A 21,489-nucleotide genomic window follows, 5' to 3' on the forward strand; every position below is an offset into this window, starting at 1 on the left:
TTTAAATTTATTTCTTATTTATTATTTACCATATTAATTACAAGACATCATTTAACCTCTTAACAAGAGAGCATGCGCAATAGTTCAACTTTTACTTTGCAGGTACATTTATGATTAATAGTGTTTATTTACGTTTGAAGGTTGGTGTTTTATATTGGTGAAGCTTTGCGAATTATTAAAAATGGATCGTTTGTCGGAAATGTCGGAACAAAGGAGAATTATTGAAGAAAAGAAACAAGAAATTTTAAGAAAAATAGCTGAAAAGAAGCGCAAGAAAGAAGATCAAACCATGACAACAACTACTAATATTGTCACGTCCTCCAACAAAAGGTTAAATTCTAGCTGTCAATTTTAACATTTAAATCTTATGTTTCTCAAATGGAAATATTTACATAATTTTTTTCAGTTATTAATTGAAACTTCATTTTTTATGCACCAAATATTTTCAGTAAGAATTTCAAATTTTTTCATAACTTTTAAATACATAACTTTTAAATTTATGATAATTTTATTTCTTGTTTCGTCTTAGGGAGGTTTACAAAGAAAATACTGAAGTTGACAAAAAAAAGCTTTATTATGTTGTTAAATTTTAGCATAATATTTCCATTAATTAATGGTTCAATTGTCTGATTTCCTTTCTAGGGAATTAAAGAAATTATTTTTATATGTTCAGAAATTATAACAAGTGAGAAAATGAAATAACATCTTTCTCTTTAATGTTTTGCTTTTATTTTTAATTCTTATAAATCAATTATGCTAGAAGAATTTAACATTTTGTAATTTCTAGGAATTATTAGAAATCTTACTGAGGATGATTTATTATAAAATGCAGTAATGTAAGTGGGAATTCACTCCCAAAATGCATATATTAAAGTTGAAGCTGTTTTAAAAAAAACATTACTAAAAAATTTTAAAAGCTCTATTATTCTAAAATTGATTATTACATTATGAGATAACTCATAGTAGATTAATAAGATTATCGATGATTTAATTTTGCACCTTAGAGTGCACACATATTTGTACAATTTGTCAAAGAGAACCTAAAATCAATAAAATAGTAGTTTCTTCACTGTTTTATGTCTCTACAAATTGCTATTTCAAAAGTATAAAACCATTTTAAAAATAGATGCATAAAAATGAACTGCTGGCAAACATATATAATCTTAATATTTCTTCAATTTTTATATTTTTGATATCAAATGTATATGCATTTATAAATATCAAATGTAGAAATAAAACATTTGTTCAAGATAAATAAGTTTACTTAGATCTATTATTTTCATATCTTAATTGAGAAAATTTTGCATTTCACATCCTTGTCTAAATTAACTTCTTTCCTTTGTTTGATTTTATTTTGTTTAACAAGTCAATATGTATTCCTAAACTCTTAAACAAATTTCAACTGGTATACACTATCCATTAAGTAGATTTTGATGGCACATTGTTATCATTTTCATTTTTTTACTTTGATTTATTAATTAGGGTATTGTTAGGAAATAAAAAGCGATCATTTTTTATATTTTGTTTTAATTATATTAATTTTTGTTGCATATTCTGTAATAAAGTTTTTAAAATTATTTGTTACTGATTTTTCAATTTTTCTCAAATTAAAAAAAAAAAAAAATGTTGTAGAATTTAGTTTTATTTCACAATTTTCTTAATTTTGATTTTTTTAATATAATTTAAAAACAGTTTATTAAAATTTTCCTTAAAATTAATCCACTTTCCAGTTTAATTATTTTAGAAATTGTATTTTTATACTCATATTCATACATTTGATATTTAATATACTTTCTCAGAATAATTTTATTGCTTGACTTCAGGATTCATCACCACAAAGAAGATTTCATATTGAGAATCTGTAATCTTGGTGCAATAGCATCTTATTATCATCCCTGTGCCCTTTAAACTAGAAAAACTAATGTTTAATTATATTATTAATTGCAAAAAATATGAAATTAAAATTAATCATTATTAAATTCTTACTGATTGTGCAAAACAAGAAAATAATGTTTTAAACATACCCTTAATCATTATAAACACTAGTATCAATTTATTAAAATAATTTTCAAAAGAGCATAATATAAGTCTTTTAGACTAATTATACATTTAGTCCAAAAGATATGTTTTAATTAATTTTTATTTGATTATTTTTGTAAGATTTTGCTTTTTATGTAAATCTGAATTTGTAAAGATGTTTTGTTTTATATCTTAAATTTTAGTCTTGTAAATTGTATAATTCTTTGCCAATTTTTAAGTTTAGTCTGTTGAATCATTTAAAAATATTTTTCTTTATCTGAATTATTTTTCGATTTATTTTCAGTTTTCCTGTAAAGATTCCACGTCTCACTACAACAAATCAATTTAAAAATGATGGAAGCTTTTTAGACCAGTTTAAAAAAATGCAGGAATCTAATGGTAAGACAATATTTTATTTAATTCAATTTATATTTATGCATAATATCTCCTACCTTTCTTTCAAAAGGTATACAGTTTAGCAATGAAAGAGTGCTCCTTTGCATAGTGAACAAATGCCATGCAAAGTAATTACAAATTGATTTTGTAAGTTTATGGTGATAAAATACAGATCTTTGGCATGAATCTTGCAGTTTTACTGAATTTCTTTTGTGAATAAGTGTTTTGGACACCTTTTTTGCAGATTGATTCAATTCAAAATTGGACATATAGCTACAGTTGTAATCACAAGACAACAGAATGACTTTCATTGATTTAAATCATTGTGTTTATGTATTATCATGTTTACGTACATGAGAAATTTTGGTTCAAAATTTGATAAATCTGCTTTAGATGCTAAATATGTGTACAAAATTTTATTTACATAATTCTTTGTATTTTGTAATTATTTAATTTATTTGCACTCAAACAGCCAGATGGATCATTTTTCTCTGAATAGATTTTGCTGAACATTTGATAGAAATCTACAAATTTGTTGAAAAGACCATATATGAAATTTCATTTGTCTACCTCAAAGTATTTTGAATTATCTTTGTCAAATACAGACTGACAGACAGCCGTAATGCCAAAAATATGTTTTTCGGACTCGGGTGTTTAAAATGAAGGATTTCATCAAAATCTCGAATTTGAATTTTTTGATGATTGCAATACTTTCTCTATACTTTGTATATAATAAAGAAAAAATGAAATATTACATATTGAAGCAACCATAGATAGTGTTTATATTGCTATTGAACAATTCAGTATTTATGGCAAAATAAATAATATCCAAGTAAAAAAATAATTAGCTTCTAGGCTTCTTAAAAAGTGTTTACTATTGAAAAGCTTAGAAGTTTTTAGCAAGTGCTAAAAGTTGGTATTAGTCTGCAAAAACTGAATACTTATTGCTGCATTTTAGACAAGAAATTAGCTATTATTTGCAAATATTCTTTCAATTAAATGCAAACAATAGTTTTATAATGAGAAGTATGAATTTATTGTTTGATTTTTTATTTGTCATATATTGGAGGTAAAAAGTCATCTTCTTTTCTTAATTAATATTGGAACTGAATTCTATGCACATTTAAATATTTCAGTTGTTTTTGTTACTTATGGCACTTGCCATAGACAAGCCCACTGACGAAGTCATTGATTTAAACCGAGTTTATGCAGTCCCATGAGTACCCAAAGGCAAAAGTCTGACTTCTTGCTCATATGGAGATGACACTCACTTGCACAACCCCTTTTTTTTATGGGGAGGGGGCTCTTTCAAACACCTGACAGGCAGAACACAGGGTAAAGAACAACCATGCCAGAACCCAAGACGCCCAGGTCAAAGGAAAGACTTGTGGCCTTATGACCCTAATAATGAAAGACCCTAGGCCAAAATGCTGGCAATAACTATTAATTGGAGTAAAAGGAAATTTAAAATCAGTTTTTTTTTTTTTTTTTTTTAATATTCTTTGGTACTTGTATTGCAAATTTTGGGCTTTACCACCTGTCATTAGTGAACAAGTCAATAGATTAACAAGATATCTTTGCCAAGCTTTTCCTGGTGATTAATTACCTTTAGTCAGTTATTAAAAACCCCATACATGGGCTAAACCCATTATGGTTGCCTTTTATTTTTTCAATATTTTTTAATACAGTATACTCTTAGTAATATGATAGATACCAAGCCAAAGGACCAAATTAAGAAAAGTTTTATAAAAACAATGTTCATTTAAAAAAATTTGTATGAACTAAAAAACACAAAACTTCTGGAAATTTTTAAACTGATCGTTTTGTCATAATGTTGCCATTAAATCTTTCCCCTCCTTTATTTTTATTTTATTAATTTTAATCAAGTTTTTAATCTTTACTCCATGTGCATTTAAATAAATTCAAATTACAGAAATAAAAGAAAATTAAAAATTAAAAAAAAATTTTCAAAACTGGCAACATGAATTGTTGATTTCAGAGACAGACAAAATTTAGGCTCTAACTTTGAAGCATTTGCAGCTATTGAAAAACTTTAAAGACAGAACTTGTTTTTCTTAATGAGGCGCTAATTTTACATTTCTATCTTCCATATTAAGGAAGTTATAAAAAAATGAAGATTTCCACCCCCTATCTTTTCCACTTTTTTTGAGCTAGATGACTCATGGTTTTTACATTTCTTACAACATATTCCAAACCAGTTAAAATTGAAATAAAATTACTCTAGTTATCTGGTTTACATACTACCATGGACAAAACAATATATGCGTATTATGTGTATATAAATTTCTGAATGAATAGTGGTTTTGGGTTCTAGGTACCATGATCAGTGAAGAATTGCAAAAAAATTTCTGAAGTCTTGTCATTGACCAATTCAATAGGTAGTCTTCCTATAGGAATGTATCTAAAAAAACATCTCATTTTGGCAAAGTGTAACAGAAAATCCTATTTCTCTCTCTTTAACTCCTTTTAAAATCCAGTACAGTCATCTTGACTAATACATTTTGGATGAATTTTCATGTTCAATTTTTCAGTTTTTGTAATATGAATTTTATTCACAAAGTTGCTATGCAAAGTTTGCTAAATTGCTATGACATCTCATTTCATATTATAAGTTTAATCATTTTCTGTTTGTATTTTCTAGAATATATATCGTAAAGTTCAATTTTAAGAAATACCAATGTAAATAATCAAATTGAATTTTTTTATAATTTAATAAAAATATAAAATTCTTTTATTAGCTATGAAATCTGATTCCAGTGAGAGTTCGTCCTCTAAAAGTGGAATTGTTATGAAAATTCAAGCTCCAGAAAGGTTAGCAAGTTTCACTACCTTTTTTTTTTTTTATAGAAGTAATGTAAAATTTATTTTCTGTAGAAAGAAATTCTTACTCAATTATATTTTATGATACATTTCTGCTTTACTAGACAGCAAATTACAAATAGAGTAACCTCTGCTATGAAATGCATGACTTTTTTTTTCTTTCTTCCATTTTGCATAAATTTACAGTTTTTGTGCTCTAGCACACGTTTCAATGATTATAGCATTAAGGTTGCCAGGGTGGATAGTCTGCTCTGGGCAGCATTTTAAATCAGCAAAATCTTGCAATGCCATCTATTTGATATAAATTAACTTCTGAAATAGATTTTAATGTTTTTTGTAGATAGATTAAAAATGCTTTTTCTAATAAAAGGTATAGAAAAACACAACAATAAACACTGCATTATAATTTTATATTTTAACCAGTTAAGTGTGTTCAATGTGTATGCACTTATACCAAATCTTTAATTGGGTGCAATCAGTGTATAGTGTTTTTATATAATAAAAATGAAATCTTATTCACATTATGATTTTTTTTGCAAAATTTTATTATACTATTATACAGAATTGCTATTAATTACATTATAATTATACTATACTAGATAAAATAATTAATTATTCTATAATTAAATAGTTAATTAGATTATGCAAATTTATTTTACTGTTTATATTGCTTTAGACATGTATATGCTTCATAGCTTGACTTTAAAAGGGTGGGGGGGGTGCAGGATTTTAAGAAATAAATTCCTCAGTTAACTGGTTAGTTTAGAGACAATTTTTTTCAGTTATTTTTTATTTTTCAGTATTGTTTATGCACTTAATATTATTTCAGTTTATGTACTCTTATGTAAATTTATGAAGATAGAGTAACATATTGCAAGTCCTGCTCGATGGCAGAAGTTCCAGCTACACGACTGATAATCATGCTTATTGAATAAGAATATTTCATGCCAACATTTATGCTTTTTTTTAATAATATCTTGACATTTTATTGTGACATTTTTTCATGACAACTTTTAAGTTTCAGATATGTTTGTGTTAAATGAGGAATTATAATTTCGTTAGAAGTGCAAATTTTATATTCTTCCATAAATAAATGCATTTATTCTTATAAAGAAATGATTACATTATTTGAATAATACATGAATTCTTGTTATTTATTTATCATTTTGTTTGCATATTATTATTGATTTACTGAATTTGGATTTTCTCTCTTCTTTGCCATATAGCAAGACACTGACTCCCACTCCTATTCAAAACAAACTAGCTGATGATGAAGAAGAAGATAAAACAAATGGTATGTGACATATTTATGTAATATCCATTTTTTTTTTTTTTTTTTTTTTTTGTATATGTCATGTCTTTAAAAATAAGTTGATATTTCAACATACTGAATTTGGTTTAGTTTAAATATTATTAACAAATTGAATCTTAATAAAACTTTTACATAAGATAGTAAATTTACAAGGAATTTACAAATATTTGAAGTTTGATAGAAAGTGGCTAAGAATTTTCAGTTAAGTTGTTCACAGACTGTGATTTAAAGATGTCTTGTGTCCTATCAAAAATGTAGAATTAAACTTTTCTGAATTAATTATTATAATTGTCTTTGCAATATATCTAATGACCAATGAATTAATTTTATAGATTATTTGAAATAAAGTGTGTTTTTTGAAAGTGGTCTTGGATTCTGTATCATGATGTTTAAGAATATTTAGGGGAAATTCAGAAAATAAGCTTCGTTTATGTAGGAGCAAGTCATATATGGAGGTAGCTGTATTATCCCAAAGACACTGTTTGAAATTTCTCATCAGATATTAGTGAGTGGATTATGAATCCTGTGCTACTAGCTCATGTTCATTTCCTGTGTGACATTGAAAGACCTAAGAAACAGCTCTGTTGAAAAATGTGCATAATTTCCCTTCCCTTATAGCTTAAATTTGTTCTTAAACTCTTAAGTGTATGAAAGGGAACTCATCATAATTCAAGAAAATTTCGACACTTTGATGAATAGAATGTTGTCAATCATTCTTTTATAAAGTTATTTCATTTCTTGATGTTAACGTAAAAAAAAAAAAAAAAAAAAAAAAAAAAATTTTAAACTCTGTAAAATGTTATGTGAAGCAGTGCCTCAATTTGAATAATAATTGTATTGAAAGTAATATATTGGTATAATTTTCTAATTCTATAATAATAATTACTTAAGTGCAGGCCATTGATTTCCAAACAGAATTCTTTCTCTAATTGAGTCCTAAAGTGCACCTGAGATATATTCAATTTCTTCTTGCATCATCAAAAATTTTAAGTACTTTTGCATTATATGAATAACTGAAGCTAAAATCTGAAATTTGTCTTAAGGTTACTTCATTTTTTAATACAAAAATCTATATGTATTATTAGCTAACTTTTATTGTTCATTACAGAACACCAAAGCCAATTACTTAAGTATTTTAATACTCAGATCAAATTTTCCTTTCATTTCTTCCTTTTTTTACAAATATTCTATTCCTTTCATGTTTAGCTTCATAGTAATAAGAATTAATAATCTTGCAACTTAGTGGATGAATTTTTTAGATATTCTTTACATTTCCTTTGCATTTAAGAATAAAATATCAAAATAAATGGATTGAGTAAAAAATCATAAACAGTTCCCTTCTCAATGGTACATTTAGTTATTATTGTAAATTAAATTTTTTTTAAAAATCATGAATTTTTTTTTATGATGATGTGCATAAATATGGTAACAAATCATTGCTTGAATACTGTCTTATAGATTGGCCATTTTCTATCAAATATTGCAGATTTCATATCTATCTTTTCCATCAATAAATTTAATACACAATTTTTGTAGCGTTTTTTTTTAAATATATGTCATTGCTAATGCTGATATTTTCAATTGATATATGATTCTAGTAGCAACTATGCCATCTTAAATTTGATTTAGCTGCCTTGTTTTTATACTTAAAAAGATTATTTTTAACATTTTAAGAAGCTAAATATATCCCCAGCCCATAACTCTTAATATATAACAAATAAAAGTTAATTTAAATATATATATACTAAAAAAATTAATATTTCATGTTTATATCTGCAAATTTTTATTAATGAAATATAATTTTGCTCATCAGAAATATCATGGTAATTGTTATGATTAAACATATAACACCTCGACTCATTGCATGCGGGAGGGGGTACTTGTCTCCTTTATTATTTATGCATGATGGGCATTTGTTTTCTTACCTGCTTATATAGCAAAGATGATCATTCTTGATGAATGAACGCACACAGAATTCTGATAGAATGCTTCTAGTTTCTTCACCAGAGGATACAGCCATACGCAATGCAGTTGAGAAGGTTGCTATATCGGTAGCTGTGAATGGTGAAATAGCTGAGGAGATGGCAAAGAAGGTGAATGAATCAGATCCTGCTTACAGGTAATATGACAATTCAGTTATTTTTACAGATTTTAACAATTTATTCTTCTTTAGAGGGAAAATGGCAAGAATGAAGTATTTAACCAATTACATTTTCTGTTATTAATTTTAAAATGTGACTAAATCTGTATCTTAATTTCAGTTGAACGTATTATCTAAGTAACACTACATACCTAGCAAAGGGTTATTTTGCATAATGCTTTAATGGAACGATTAAAGTATTAAATTATTGAAAATTATTTCATGATTGATTATTAAAAATACTGAGTGATGTGAAATGCAACAGAGAGTTTTTTTTTTAATAGTTAATTTTCTAGAAATATGTTTCATTTATTTAATATTCTTTCATTTTTCAAATTCCATTTTTTGTATCATTAAATAAAAAAGTTCAAAGATTCAAAAATGTTCACTCTTGTAATTTAAAATTAAAAACAACAAAAAGTTACCATATATGAAGAGATGAATTCATGCATCCAAACATGAATTGAGAGGTTATGCAATCAAGCCTTGTTTAATGAACACCTTTCATAATGAACAAAGCAAAATGTAAAAAAGTGACTAGCTTTATGAATGTTTTGCAGAATGAATTGCAAGGAGACATTGTGATGTAACATATCAGATGGGCCTGTATCAGTCTGTTTTGAGCACTTACTTGATGTCTGGTGACAACTTTCTTGTTAAAAAAAAAGCATACATTATAAGTAATAAATTATATTTATAAATTTGTTCAAGTATTTTTTTTTCAAAATGGAATTCATTTTTTATTTATTTTAATTTTAAATGGATTCCTGTTTTGAAAAATCGTTTTCCTTAATGATTATTTTGCAATACGAATAAGGTACAGGAACGGATTATGCTTGTTATGTTAGATTCCACTGTATTCATATTTAACTGTTACAGAAAAATGTGACTTATCAGTGTTTTGTTGATATTTACCAATTAAGAATTGATAAATGTTTTTATGCAAAGTTTAATGCATTATTTAAATAATTAAAATTATCTGTATATTTATATTTCTATATCTTGTTCTATGCACTAAATGAAAGCAATAAAATATCTGTATGAAGCTGATTGAGTTTTCATTTTGTTATTGTTTAAGTTTGAAAACAACATACAAATTTATTAGCAACATTTAATGTATGTGTTTATGTAGTGTTTAAATTATATAAACTTAAAAACCTTTTAGAATGTGTGTATAATCATTACTTTAATACAAAATCATAATTTTCTTCTAAGATATAATAAAGTTGCTGAATTACTCATAAATTTTATTTTTTAAATTTTAATATCTAAAATATATATTTAATTTTCTAAAAGTTAGAATTGAAATTAGTTTTTTCTGATTATGTGTTGTTTTCCCTCCCATTGTTTGTAAATAAATTTTTTATTCTAAGATTCTGATTGATTATTATCTTCTTTTTTTTTTAAAAGCTGGTTTTGAAGCGGTACCAAATCCAGTAAGGTTTTCTTCTGAAATTATTTAATAAATGTTTTACATAATACAAATTTGGGTACTTACATATTATTCCTTGGAGTGGGAACCAAAACATTACCTTCAACTGCAATAAACAAACGTTTATATTAGAAAAAATGTTGTTTATTTATATGATGAAGATGCAAGCAAAACTTGTAACTTAAATCGACCTGACATGGATGATAGGATAATATGTACTCTCTTGCTACTTATATGTTATTCCATCAATATTTGATGCAATCAATGAAATAATATCTAAGCAAAAATTACTGGTAATTCAATTGCCATGTATTATTTTTTGCATCTTATATTATTTTTTAAGTAAGAATACATACCATCACACTTCCCATGGATTATCTAATCGATATTTCTTTATCTTGCTTCTCATGGATTATTTAATCGATATTTCGTTGTCTCGCTTCTCACGGATTATCTAAGCAATATTTCACCATTTCAGTGAGACATTTGATAACTTAGCATAAATGCAAAGTGTAAGAGGTGTAATACAAAGAGTATATAACTAGCTACAAAACAATCTAAACTTTCCCAAACAATTATTTAAATTATAACAACACTATAATTATATTAGAACATGCAATGGTTTTGTTTTCTGAAAAAATTAGACAAGAATTTTTTGTTAACCTAAAAAAAAATCTTATAACTTTTTAATTACTAATTAACCTTTTAAATTTGGGAGCATTTTGAAATTTAAGAATTTCAAAGATATTAAAAACATCTCTGAATCAGAAAAAAAAATAATAATAATAAATCAAATATTAGGCTAATGTGGGAAAAAAAAAAAAAAAAAAGCTTTTATACCCACATTTACAGCTGCAGAAATTATTGATTACTTCTTCATTGCCCAAGGTTTGAACAGTGTAATGTAATGTCATGGTTATTGATTAATAGCATAAAATCAATTTTTTGGTGATAGTTTAGATTTTATCTAAAATGGTTGATGGAGTAATCTGTAATTACCCAAATTTGTTTTACAGTGAATTAATATCTATTTATAATTGATGGATATATGCAGTAATTTGCCAGTTATGCCAAAATAAAAATGAAACTTTATAAGGCTGAAATGTTTTGTATGAAATTATTTGTTAATCATTTGCAAAAGTAAATATTTATACAAAATGAACTTAATATTCATATCTAATTGTGTTTCAGAATACTTGTTTTTATTTAAATTATTAAAAATTTCAGAATTATTTAGCAAATTTGAACATTTTTCTTCTATTTTAAATTAAATGTATTAGTTAAGATATATTGTGTTTCATTTTTCACAATATTATTTATTCTAAGTATGTCAATCTAATAATTTTAAATTATCAACAACCTTCATTATCTCTTTTTGAAGGAATTCTTTTACAAATAAAAATAATTTAAAGATTATTAACTGTAGAATGCAAATGTTGCTTTAAACTATTGCCTTGTTATTGTAAATAACTAGGAAAATAATTATTTTATATAACTGGAAAATATAACCAAAAGATTTTGCTTATTTGCTTTTGAAATTTTAATACCCTAGTGGCTTTCAGTAAAAGAAATTTTTTACATATGTTTAGATTTTTGCATGAACCTGAAAGTGAAATCTACAAATTATATCAAAAAAGAGTATCTGATTTGGTGGAAGCTCGAAAGAGAGCTGAAGCTGATGGCCATCTAATGACTTTCAGTAACAAAGGTAACACATTTCCTCAGATTTATTAATTATTTTATATTGGCATTGTACTAGTGTTTTTCATTTTAAATAATAAAGCTCATCAGCGAAACTTACTGTAGAATTCTTTAAAGTAATATTCATTTTTTAAATTTTTAGTACCAATATTTTTTATAATATTTATCATTTTAAAGATCTCTTCTGCCCATCCCCTCCCTCCCCAGATTATTCTATGAGTACTTTAACTCATTTTGTTTCATGTGTACCTAATAATTAAAATGAAAAGCATCTAAAATAAATCCATGACTTGACTTCTACTTACTTTTTTTTAATTATATATATATATATATATAATGAATTTCGAATTCTCTCGACTAAATAATATGTAACATTATTTTAGTTGAAGCAGAGTGCAGGTTTGAAGAATTAGATGAGACGGATGTTATATTTTAAATTTTGTTTTATTCTCTCTTTAATATCCATCTCGGGAAAGCAATTTATTTACAAGCAGATGCAACACAGCACAAAAGTAAGAAAGAAGCGAAAAGGGACGAAACAAATGATCACTAGTCATATAACATAGGATTTCTAGCCACAAGTCAATTCAGTATACATGTTGACCTTTGACACCTTTTCAAGGGCACCAAAGAGATCACTTTCATTTGAGACATAGTACTGATGGCGCATTAGTTTTACGGAGGAATTGATTAAACCGAAAGTGGAATTGGATCACGAAATAAGAGAATATTTTAGAATGAAATTAGATGGTCTAAGTTTTGGAAATTAAGTTGGATTAAATTAAGAGTTAAACTCTTAATTTAATATAATGATGTAATAATATATATATATATTATTACCCTTATTGTAAAATTTGTAATAGTAAATAGAAGTGGATATTTATTTCCTACTTTTACAAATGGAAAACTGAATGACAATTGTATATTATAATGGAATAATTTTCATCAGTTTACTGTTTTAAAGGTGGGAAAAAGAAGAGAGGGGGGAAAAAACCCTTATCCAAGAAAATATATTAAACACTTTTATATTAATAAACTAAAGATAAAATGTAATTGAAAAACAAAATTTTCATATTAATTGCATTTTTTTCTGTTCTGATGTATGTCTTTGTTTGTCTAATGTAGGTGAAGATAATAGATCGGAATCTCAATCTTCAGCAAAGAGAAAAAGAAAAAGTAGATGGGAACCAGAAAGTTCAAAGGATGATGTTAATGTGATGCCAAATTACGTGCAACAAGGTTTACAAATTTTGCTTTAAAATTGTTCTTTTGCTCTTCTCTGTTTATATTTTTCTTTGTTGTGTGTATATATATATATTTGATGTTGTATAAATTGTGATACAAAAATTTATTTTTAATAATTTTCTTGTATCCCAATAGATTAGTAATGTTGAAGAATTATCTGCTAAGTTTGTTTTGTATCAATTAATGAATTACTTTACATTGTGGAGAAACAAATTTATTTTTGTATCATCTATGTGTGTATAAAAGAAATCAACCAGCTATAATGAAAGATAAAAACTGTCAAATTTAAGATAATATATAATATTGAATCAAAATAGATAATATAAATGCAAATAGAAACATTAAAATGAATTTTCAGTTGTTAAAATTGTAATATGGCATGCTTTTAATATATTTTGAATATTTTTTAAAGATTTCATCTAAAAAGTTTTTATAAATGTATTTATTTTTTAAATATATTTTTCATGTGAATTATAGTTGATACTGCATTATGAGATTGTACTGTAATAATCTTTGTTTCTAAACATAGTTTTTTTTTACATTTAGTGGCTTAATTCACAAAAATATGTTGTTGTATTTGGTATTAAAGTTTCTTTAGAATCTTTGATACATAATTATAATAATAATTAATATTAAACATCTACTTAGCTAATTACCTCCATACTATTTTATGTTTAATTTAATTCAATAAAATATTTCTAGACCAAGGCTTAAAATCATATGCATTGCAAGTATTCGGTTCAACCGATCTGACTCCAGAACAGTGGAAGCAGTTGGAAGATCAAAGAAAAGTTAGTTTAGAATTCATGTATTTCTTGAAATCTAACAAGATTTTTTAATCTGTTTATTTCCAAGTTAATTATGAAATGGACCTTGATATCATTAACTATTTTTAAATTATCTTCTTCTACTTATTAATCTTTTATTTATTTCTTTATGTCCTCCCCCCCTCCCCATATTTGTCCAGAATTGCAAACAGAATTTGTAATTGCAATTTTGTTCAAAATTTTCATGGTCATGAATACATCAGTGCATGAAAAATGCTGTATAAGATAAAATTATTTAAGGTATTGAAATAAAATTTTTAAAAAAATCTTGTATTTGAATTTCAAACTTTTTCTATAATTGAATAAATTCATACTCAAGTAATAAATATGAAGTTACCTGCACCAGTGCAAATTTGGAATTTACTTCACTCTGCAGTAATTCTTTTGCTGATCGTAATACTTTTTTTTATCTTTAATTTTATATTTCCTTTGATAATATTATTTTATTTCCTGCATTAGAACTTTATTTTATTGTTATTAACATTTTCTGCTTACATTAAAATCTTATGTATGCTAGCATCATAATAAGTAAGTGAGGCTAATCTAAATTATTTTGATTTGTTTCATATATATATATATATATAAAGCAGTGTTGTGGCCAAAGAGAGAGAAGAGAATTTCAGTTTTTATCTTTGTTTTATTTCATCCCGGAAAGCATGATTTTTGTACAAGTGCACTGACAAAACACGTCCATTCACAGCACAACATAAAAACAGAAGAGCATAAAAAAGAGGCAAGAGAGAGAGAGAGAATATTTTTCACAGTGCTTATGTACAATGAGATTTTGATAGGGATTGCCTGTCAACCCAGGCAAGCGAATCATAGGGATCTTTTAGAGAAATTTGTTTAGGTCAGCAATTTTTTATCCCATCATTCAGAGCATGGGAACCGTTGGTGAAAGCATTTTTACAGAGCTTTCTGTTGCATTAATTAAATAGGAAAAGTGGAATGGGATCAGGAATTAAGAGAATATTTTGGAATGAGTTTAATATGTGCTGAATTGAGCTAAAAATTAGGAAATTAATTTAGTTTAAATTATATTTATATATATATATATAATATAGTGCAGTCAAATAATTTATTACTATTTACTTATTATAAGTTAAGTAATAAAATTGTATACTATTGAGTTTGAAAAAAATTTGTCTCTAAAAATACAACTTGATTTAGATTTAAAATATTTCCTTCCAGTTTTTATTATGCTTACCCTTAATAATTCAGAATAATCTTAAATACTACAGTTATTCTTATCTTATGCATTATCACAAACGAAATACCCCCCCCCCCCCTTTTTTCCCTCTCTGCATTCAAAAAGTTTTGTCAAAATATAAACATAGAGAAAACTGTTATTTATTGAAAGCAGTTATATTTCTCTATATGACTTTTGACATCATGATGACTCCATTGTTTAATCTGTATTTAAAATTTTTTAATCTACTACAGATGCGTCTATTGTATGAAATGATGCAATCAAAGCAAAGAGCTGATCAGCTCCGAAAGCTAACAGGGAAGGTGAAATATGAATATGATTCTGATGAAGATACAGATGGAGGAACTTGGGAACATAAGAAAAGAGCGAATGAAATGGAAAAGACTAGATGTAATTATTTATTTATTTTCTATTGTTTGTTTGTTTTTTAAATTTTCTAATAATATTCATTAACATTATTTAGCTTTAAAAAATATTAAATTACCATTTTAGATGTTTATGATATTTTAAAGCACTTTATATTGTTCTTTGATTGTATAGAGAAAACCTGCTAGGCTTTCATTTGCTTTATTCTACATAACTCTGTTAGCAACTAATTTGACTTTTGCTTGGTTCTTCAGATTTCAATTATTTATTAAAGTAATAAAGATAGGATTGATAGCACATCTTAAAAGTGAGCATTAAATGGATAAAAACCTGCAAAAAAACGAAAATGGAGATAAAATAAAGTAAATTCCCATGAAAAATAAGTGTTTTTAACTATATGGAATTTTCTGAATTATATTTTTTAAAGAGTAAATTGTGTGATAAAAATTTGAGTTATGTGATAAAATTTGTGAGCAAATAATTTGAAATTCACTAATGTTCTTAAAATATTTTAACTAACTGAGTTTGGTGAGCATCTGTTCTCCCAGGATTATTGGTTTTGAAAAATTCTAATTTAATACTATTGTAGAAGCATTACATCATTCATCATGCTATGTATTTCCCTGATTCTTTTTGTCATCTGATCTAAAATATGAGCTTTTAATCTTAATAATATGATTAAATTTAATCAATCTAATAATATGCTAATTAATTTTAAAAATTATAAATAATAAAAATAGAATCAGAACTATTAAACTATTCAGTTTTGCACTTTAGTGTGCGTTTGTGTATGAGAGAGAAACTGCTTAAGATATGCTTCATTACATACCTTAGAATATTCATTTTTTCAGATTCAATGAAAATTCAAGCATTGAAGATTTCAAACTAAAAGAGCAATCATATACTTATATATAATTTTTTTATAATACAGGGAAGAATAGCAGTATTTAGAAATTGACAGCTACATAAATTTTTCATTTTTGTTTATAGTTAAAGTTTAATTTTAACTGCCAATTTAATAATGCTATAAAAATTTCAAATATTTTAAATAAAAACTTACTGAATATACATAACATCAATCAAATCAGCTTGTTTTTATTATTAGTAGTTAAAAAAATTAGTGGATAAAATTCTTCTCGCAATAATATACAAGATTTAAATTATTATTGGTTTACTATAATATTGAAAAATATTTAAAAAATTTATTATAAATAAGAAAAAAGTTTGTAGGGCAATCAAATAGAAATTTCATTGAAATAATTTATTGAATTTTAAAATGATGCAAAAATTATTTTTGTGTTGTGATAATTTAAAAAATTTGCTATAGGAAAGTGTTGTAGGACCTTAATTTTTAATTAATTAAAATTCCAATTAGAACTTTTTTTAAAAAAATCACATTTTCACCCATTGAAGCTTACTTATGCCTAATTTGATAACCCTAAACCAACAGCTTTTGTAGAATGCTAATAGACAAACATTTGCTTTTATTAATAGTAGCGTCTTCTTTAGTAAGTTTTCTAGAAAAATTGTAAATTGTGTTTGAATCTTAATCAAATTAAAATCTATTGTATATTAATTTTTTTTAAAGTCATATTTAATTTTTGTAAAAATTGAAACATTCTAATCATGGTATTCTGTTAATAGACTATCTTATAAAAGATATATTTAACAATAATTAAAAAAAAATTACAAAAGATATGTATAATTTATATGTTGTGTTTGTAACTACTGTTTGTATGAAAAAATGATTTGCTTGTGTGTGTGACTTATTCTTCTTTTCCTAAATCTTATCACTCATCTTGTATACATAATTTATGTCAAATTCCATAAAGCTATTCCCAGTTAATTGAAATTTAGACTATTTTAAACATACTTAAGGGAACTTCATTAGCTAGTCTAGGCTTCAAACAGACCTTCTACAGAAGATACACCTGTTCATGGACATTGCATAAGTTGAATTTATTGTGGGTCAAATGTTTTTTCATTCGTGTAGTGTGAAAGTTTAGAGGTGAGGCATCCAGTCTGTGTGTTATCATTGCAATGTGAGAATAGTTAAAGATTGAAAAGCACATACCAAAATAACCTTTGTATAGTTTCAAAAATGTATCAACAATTAAGTAAACTAAACATGGTATAAAGATTTCACTGGTAAGAATATGATTAGAAACAAAAATGACAAAAAAAATCTGAATGAAAATTTTATTTCATATGATTATAATTTTTGTCTTAGCAAAAAATCACTTTATACATACTTGAATTGTCCAAATTGTGTATATTCATTTGTCATTCATTCTTTATATTTTCCATAATTTAATTTTTTGTTCATATTTTGACTGCTGTTTATTTTTGCTCTATATTACTATATTGTATCCTTGAATTAGGAAGATGTTCAAAGATGACAGTAAAAGCAGCAAATGTATTCAATTTCCTGTATGTTTCAAAGTTAATCATCTTCTTAATAGTTAAGGAATTTCAAAAAAAAAAAATCATTGATCTCTGTCCATCAAATATAAGAATGAATGTTTTTAAAATAAAAGGTATCAACTAAATTAATTCATGATATAAAATTACTAAAAATATCTGATTTTAAAATCTGAAAAAAAAAAAAAAGCAAGAAAAGAAATTTCTTTATACTTATGCTATTAATAATAAAAGTGAATATTTTTATATTTAATTCTTCTTACGGTGATAAAATATCCATAAAACAACTATTTATGTTCTTATAGCTTGGGCTGATAAATTGACTGAGCAAGGGAAAGGTAAGCACCACATAGGAGACTTTCTTCCTCCTGAGGAATTAGAAAATTTCCTTGAAAAATGGGATGCTGTGAAACAAGGCAGAACTCCTGATCTTTCGGATTACAAAGAGTATAAAATCACATCAAGTAATATTGGTTATCAGATGCTTCAAAAATTAGGATGGTCTGAAGGTCAAGGATTGGGAGCAAATGGAGGGGGTATTGTTGATCCGGTGAATAAGTAAGTAATTTTAATTGCAAATGAAGTATATATTTTAAAATTTGTTCTTGATCAATCAATCAATAAATGATAAGTTAAAAAGCTTTATACATCTTATCTTCTTTTTAGTTAATTTTAAATATAGTAAATAAAAAAATATTTATTTGTATTAAATTTATTAATCATGTATTAAGTTCATATAAGATCTAATTAATTGAAATGAAATGAACTGAAATTAGTTCTAACTGTCTTTCTTTGCTAATAATAAAGAAGAATGTTTGTGTGGGTGTGTTGGCACTCTACAAACCAAATCATTTGATCTGGAACTATCAAATTTTATAAAGGTATTTGGAATGGGGCAAAGTATGCCCCCAAAAGATATTTTTTAAATTTTAATTTTTAAAAAAATATGCATGTTAAAGGTGTTTTTGTAATTGTTTAAGAGTTAATTTTACACCATATTTAAAAATATCTTTCTAACAATACTAATTTACTTTCATGTAATTTGTTGTGAATTTTGCAAATTTTTTTAGGATTACTTTTTGTATAATCTTTTAGCGATATATTTCATGGTTGCTGTGAAATTTAAATCCTTTCATTGTTTCATCAAATATTTAATCATATCAGTCTCTCTCATTAAGACAAAGGAAGAAAATTTCTGTTTAATATCTGGATAGTTTACTTGAAAAATAAGAAAGTGAAATTATATCATATTACAAAAATTAGAAGATATGTGAAATGGACAATTACTTTTTATTAACAGTATGGATTTCACTCTATCAGTAAAGTTCATTCAAGAAAATTACATATGAATAAAACAATTGTGAGGCTATTAAAATAATAGCATTTTAATGTACATTACAATTTAATGCTTAAAAATGCTTTTTCTGGGGGAACCATGAATATTGAACATAAGATATTTAATAAAAATTAAACACAACTAATATTCCTTGTGAGCCACTGGTTGCCAATAGCAGTTAGTAATAAATAAAAATTACGTAATACTTTCTTTGAGGTGAAGTAATATGTCTTTAAAATAACAAATAATAATGTATCTTGCAAATTAAATTATAGATGCAGTAAATTTTATACAAAAGTAAAAATGTGTAGTAAGAAAATAAATGCAGATTGCTATATTTTAGAAATTATAATTTTGAATCTAGCATGGTTTAAATTAATATACTTACTTAGTTAAATAAAATTAGAAATATCTGTAATGTTGATATTTTTACTAGATGGAGTAGCTGCAAACTGGTATATAAAAGCAATAATTAAAAATGTATAGGATGTTACCAGTCAGTGTAATATGAAATCAATTTTTTTTTTTAAATTTAAGTATGATCCTGCATAATTTTTAAATTCGACTGAAGCAAAAAATTTTACAGATTTATAATTATAATGTTAAAACTATATTTCAAATATCATACCTCTAATTAATTTCTCAATATTACTGTATTTACATTGCATTTGAATAGACTTGTAGATGGATTTTGTCCAGGATTTCATACAAATCTACATTTTTGTTATGAAAACTATATAATAAATTTCATTTATGTGGAATATATATTTTTTTTTATTATCATGTTATTCCATCTAAGCATAACTTAAAGAAAATTTTATTCAGCTTCAAGAAGATTTAAAACATTGATGTTCATTAAAATTTTGAAAAAGAATTTCTCGATTTTATGCTCCATATACAACAAAGTAGAAAATTGTAATAAAGTCTAATATGATATTTGTTAAAAAATGGAACGTATATTATAAGTAGAGGCTGAATTTTTTTTACTGCATTTATCTTACATTTGCAGTAAGAAATTGATATACTGCAAATATTATCTAAATATTTTTCAATCATTAAGTTTTAAATGAAATAACTAATTCTTTTTTAGAGGAACAGTTTCTTTTGACAATGCTGGGTTAGGTCAAAGTAGACCAGATGACATTAAGTCTGATGACGATGAATATGAAGCTTATCGAAAGAGGATGATGTTAGCTTATAGATTCAGACCTAATCCATTAGTAAGTTTGTTTTCTCTTTATATGCACAATGAAACATTAAGTTTAATTTGGACAGATAATGATAGTTTTTTATATATATGTATTGAAACAATTGCATTTTAAATTGAGAAGTAATATTACATTGATTTTTCAGTGTAAACTTAATTTTTAATCAGAAGAATTAGTTTGATAAATATTGCAAACTAAATATGTAATATATTTTCTGGATGCTTATGTTCTATTATTTCTTAAACAGAAAAATAAATAATTTTTAAAGTTGCTGATGCAATTAAACAATGAATTTTCTTGGATTTAACCCCTTCCATATGTATTTTAAATTATACATAATTTGTTGTTTAATTTTCTTGCATTAATTCAGAAATTTTATTAAATATTTATTTCTGCTTATCTCAGAAAATAAAGAAACAACTAATTGGATTATTTTAAAGCTATAATAAGGACTTCTTTCTGCATTTTTAAAAACACAGAACAATGTATATAGATTAATCTTGCAACTTATTTTTTAAATATGTCATAAATATATTTTTTGTAAAACAATTGTTTTTTACATTATGTCTTGTTACAGCATAATCTTTTTTTTCTTGCAGAATAATCCTAGGCGTCCTTATTATTAAAGTAATATGAAGTATGCAATATTTACAATTTAAACAGATACAAAAAACCTCTGTTGGACAATGCTCCTTATCTTGCTCAAGATATTATTGAATCTGAATTTCCTGTCTCATAGCCAAAAAAAATTTGACACATCATGCCTATTATAACAGTTTTGTATTTCAAACTTGTTAATGTAGTATGTAAATAAAATTTTATTTGATGCTTACTTTATATTTTTCTCTAAAATTGTTATTGTTCCTATGAAGTACAATTAGTTTTCAAGGTTAAAATATATTGATAGGGGTCGATTTTAATTCACTTGAAAAATTTTCATTCCAACTCAGATGTTAACAGTTTTAATGTGTTCAATAAAAAATTGTACAATTTGTTTCACATAGTGTTTTTAAGTTGTGTTTTATGTAATAAAAG

General features: G+C 25.2%; 1 protein-coding gene across 1 annotated transcript; it reads left to right on the forward strand.

Annotated features, from left to right (window-relative positions):
* Positions 1-114: 114 nt before the first annotated feature.
* LOC129976376 (SURP and G-patch domain-containing protein 1-like) lies at positions 115-21,286 on the forward strand. The gene is made up of 12 exons (XM_056089909.1): positions 115-330; positions 2,324-2,418; positions 5,175-5,247; positions 6,483-6,550; positions 8,564-8,687; positions 11,730-11,848; positions 12,967-13,080; positions 13,789-13,877; positions 15,357-15,513; positions 18,216-18,468; positions 20,337-20,466; positions 21,054-21,286. The coding sequence occupies exons 1-12, from the start codon at positions 182-184 to the stop codon at positions 21,078-21,080; spliced, it is 1,398 nt and encodes a 465-aa protein (XP_055945884.1). The 5' UTR covers positions 115-181; the 3' UTR covers positions 21,081-21,286.
* The last annotated feature ends 203 nt before the right edge of the window (positions 21,287-21,489 follow it).

This window comes from Argiope bruennichi, chromosome 7 (assembly GCF_947563725.1).
Source record: "Argiope bruennichi chromosome 7, qqArgBrue1.1, whole genome shotgun sequence".
NCBI lineage: Eukaryota > Metazoa > Arthropoda > Arachnida > Araneae > Araneidae > Argiope > Argiope bruennichi.

What these genes read in the sequence shown, in the direction of transcription:
- LOC129976376 (XM_056089909.1), top strand. Translation starts at nt 182, where the DNA reads ATGGATCGTTTGTCGGAAATGTCGGAACAAAGGAGAATTATTGAAGAA. An exon ending in GAATCAGATCCTGCTTACAG is followed by an intron (nt 8,688 to 11,729) that starts GTAATATGACAA and finishes ACATATGTTTAG; the next exon opens with ATTTTTGCATGAACCTGAAA. An exon ending in ATTGTTGATCCGGTGAATAA is followed by an intron (nt 18,469 to 20,336) that starts GTAAGTAATTTT and finishes ATTCTTTTTTAG; the next exon opens with AGGAACAGTTTCTTTTGACA.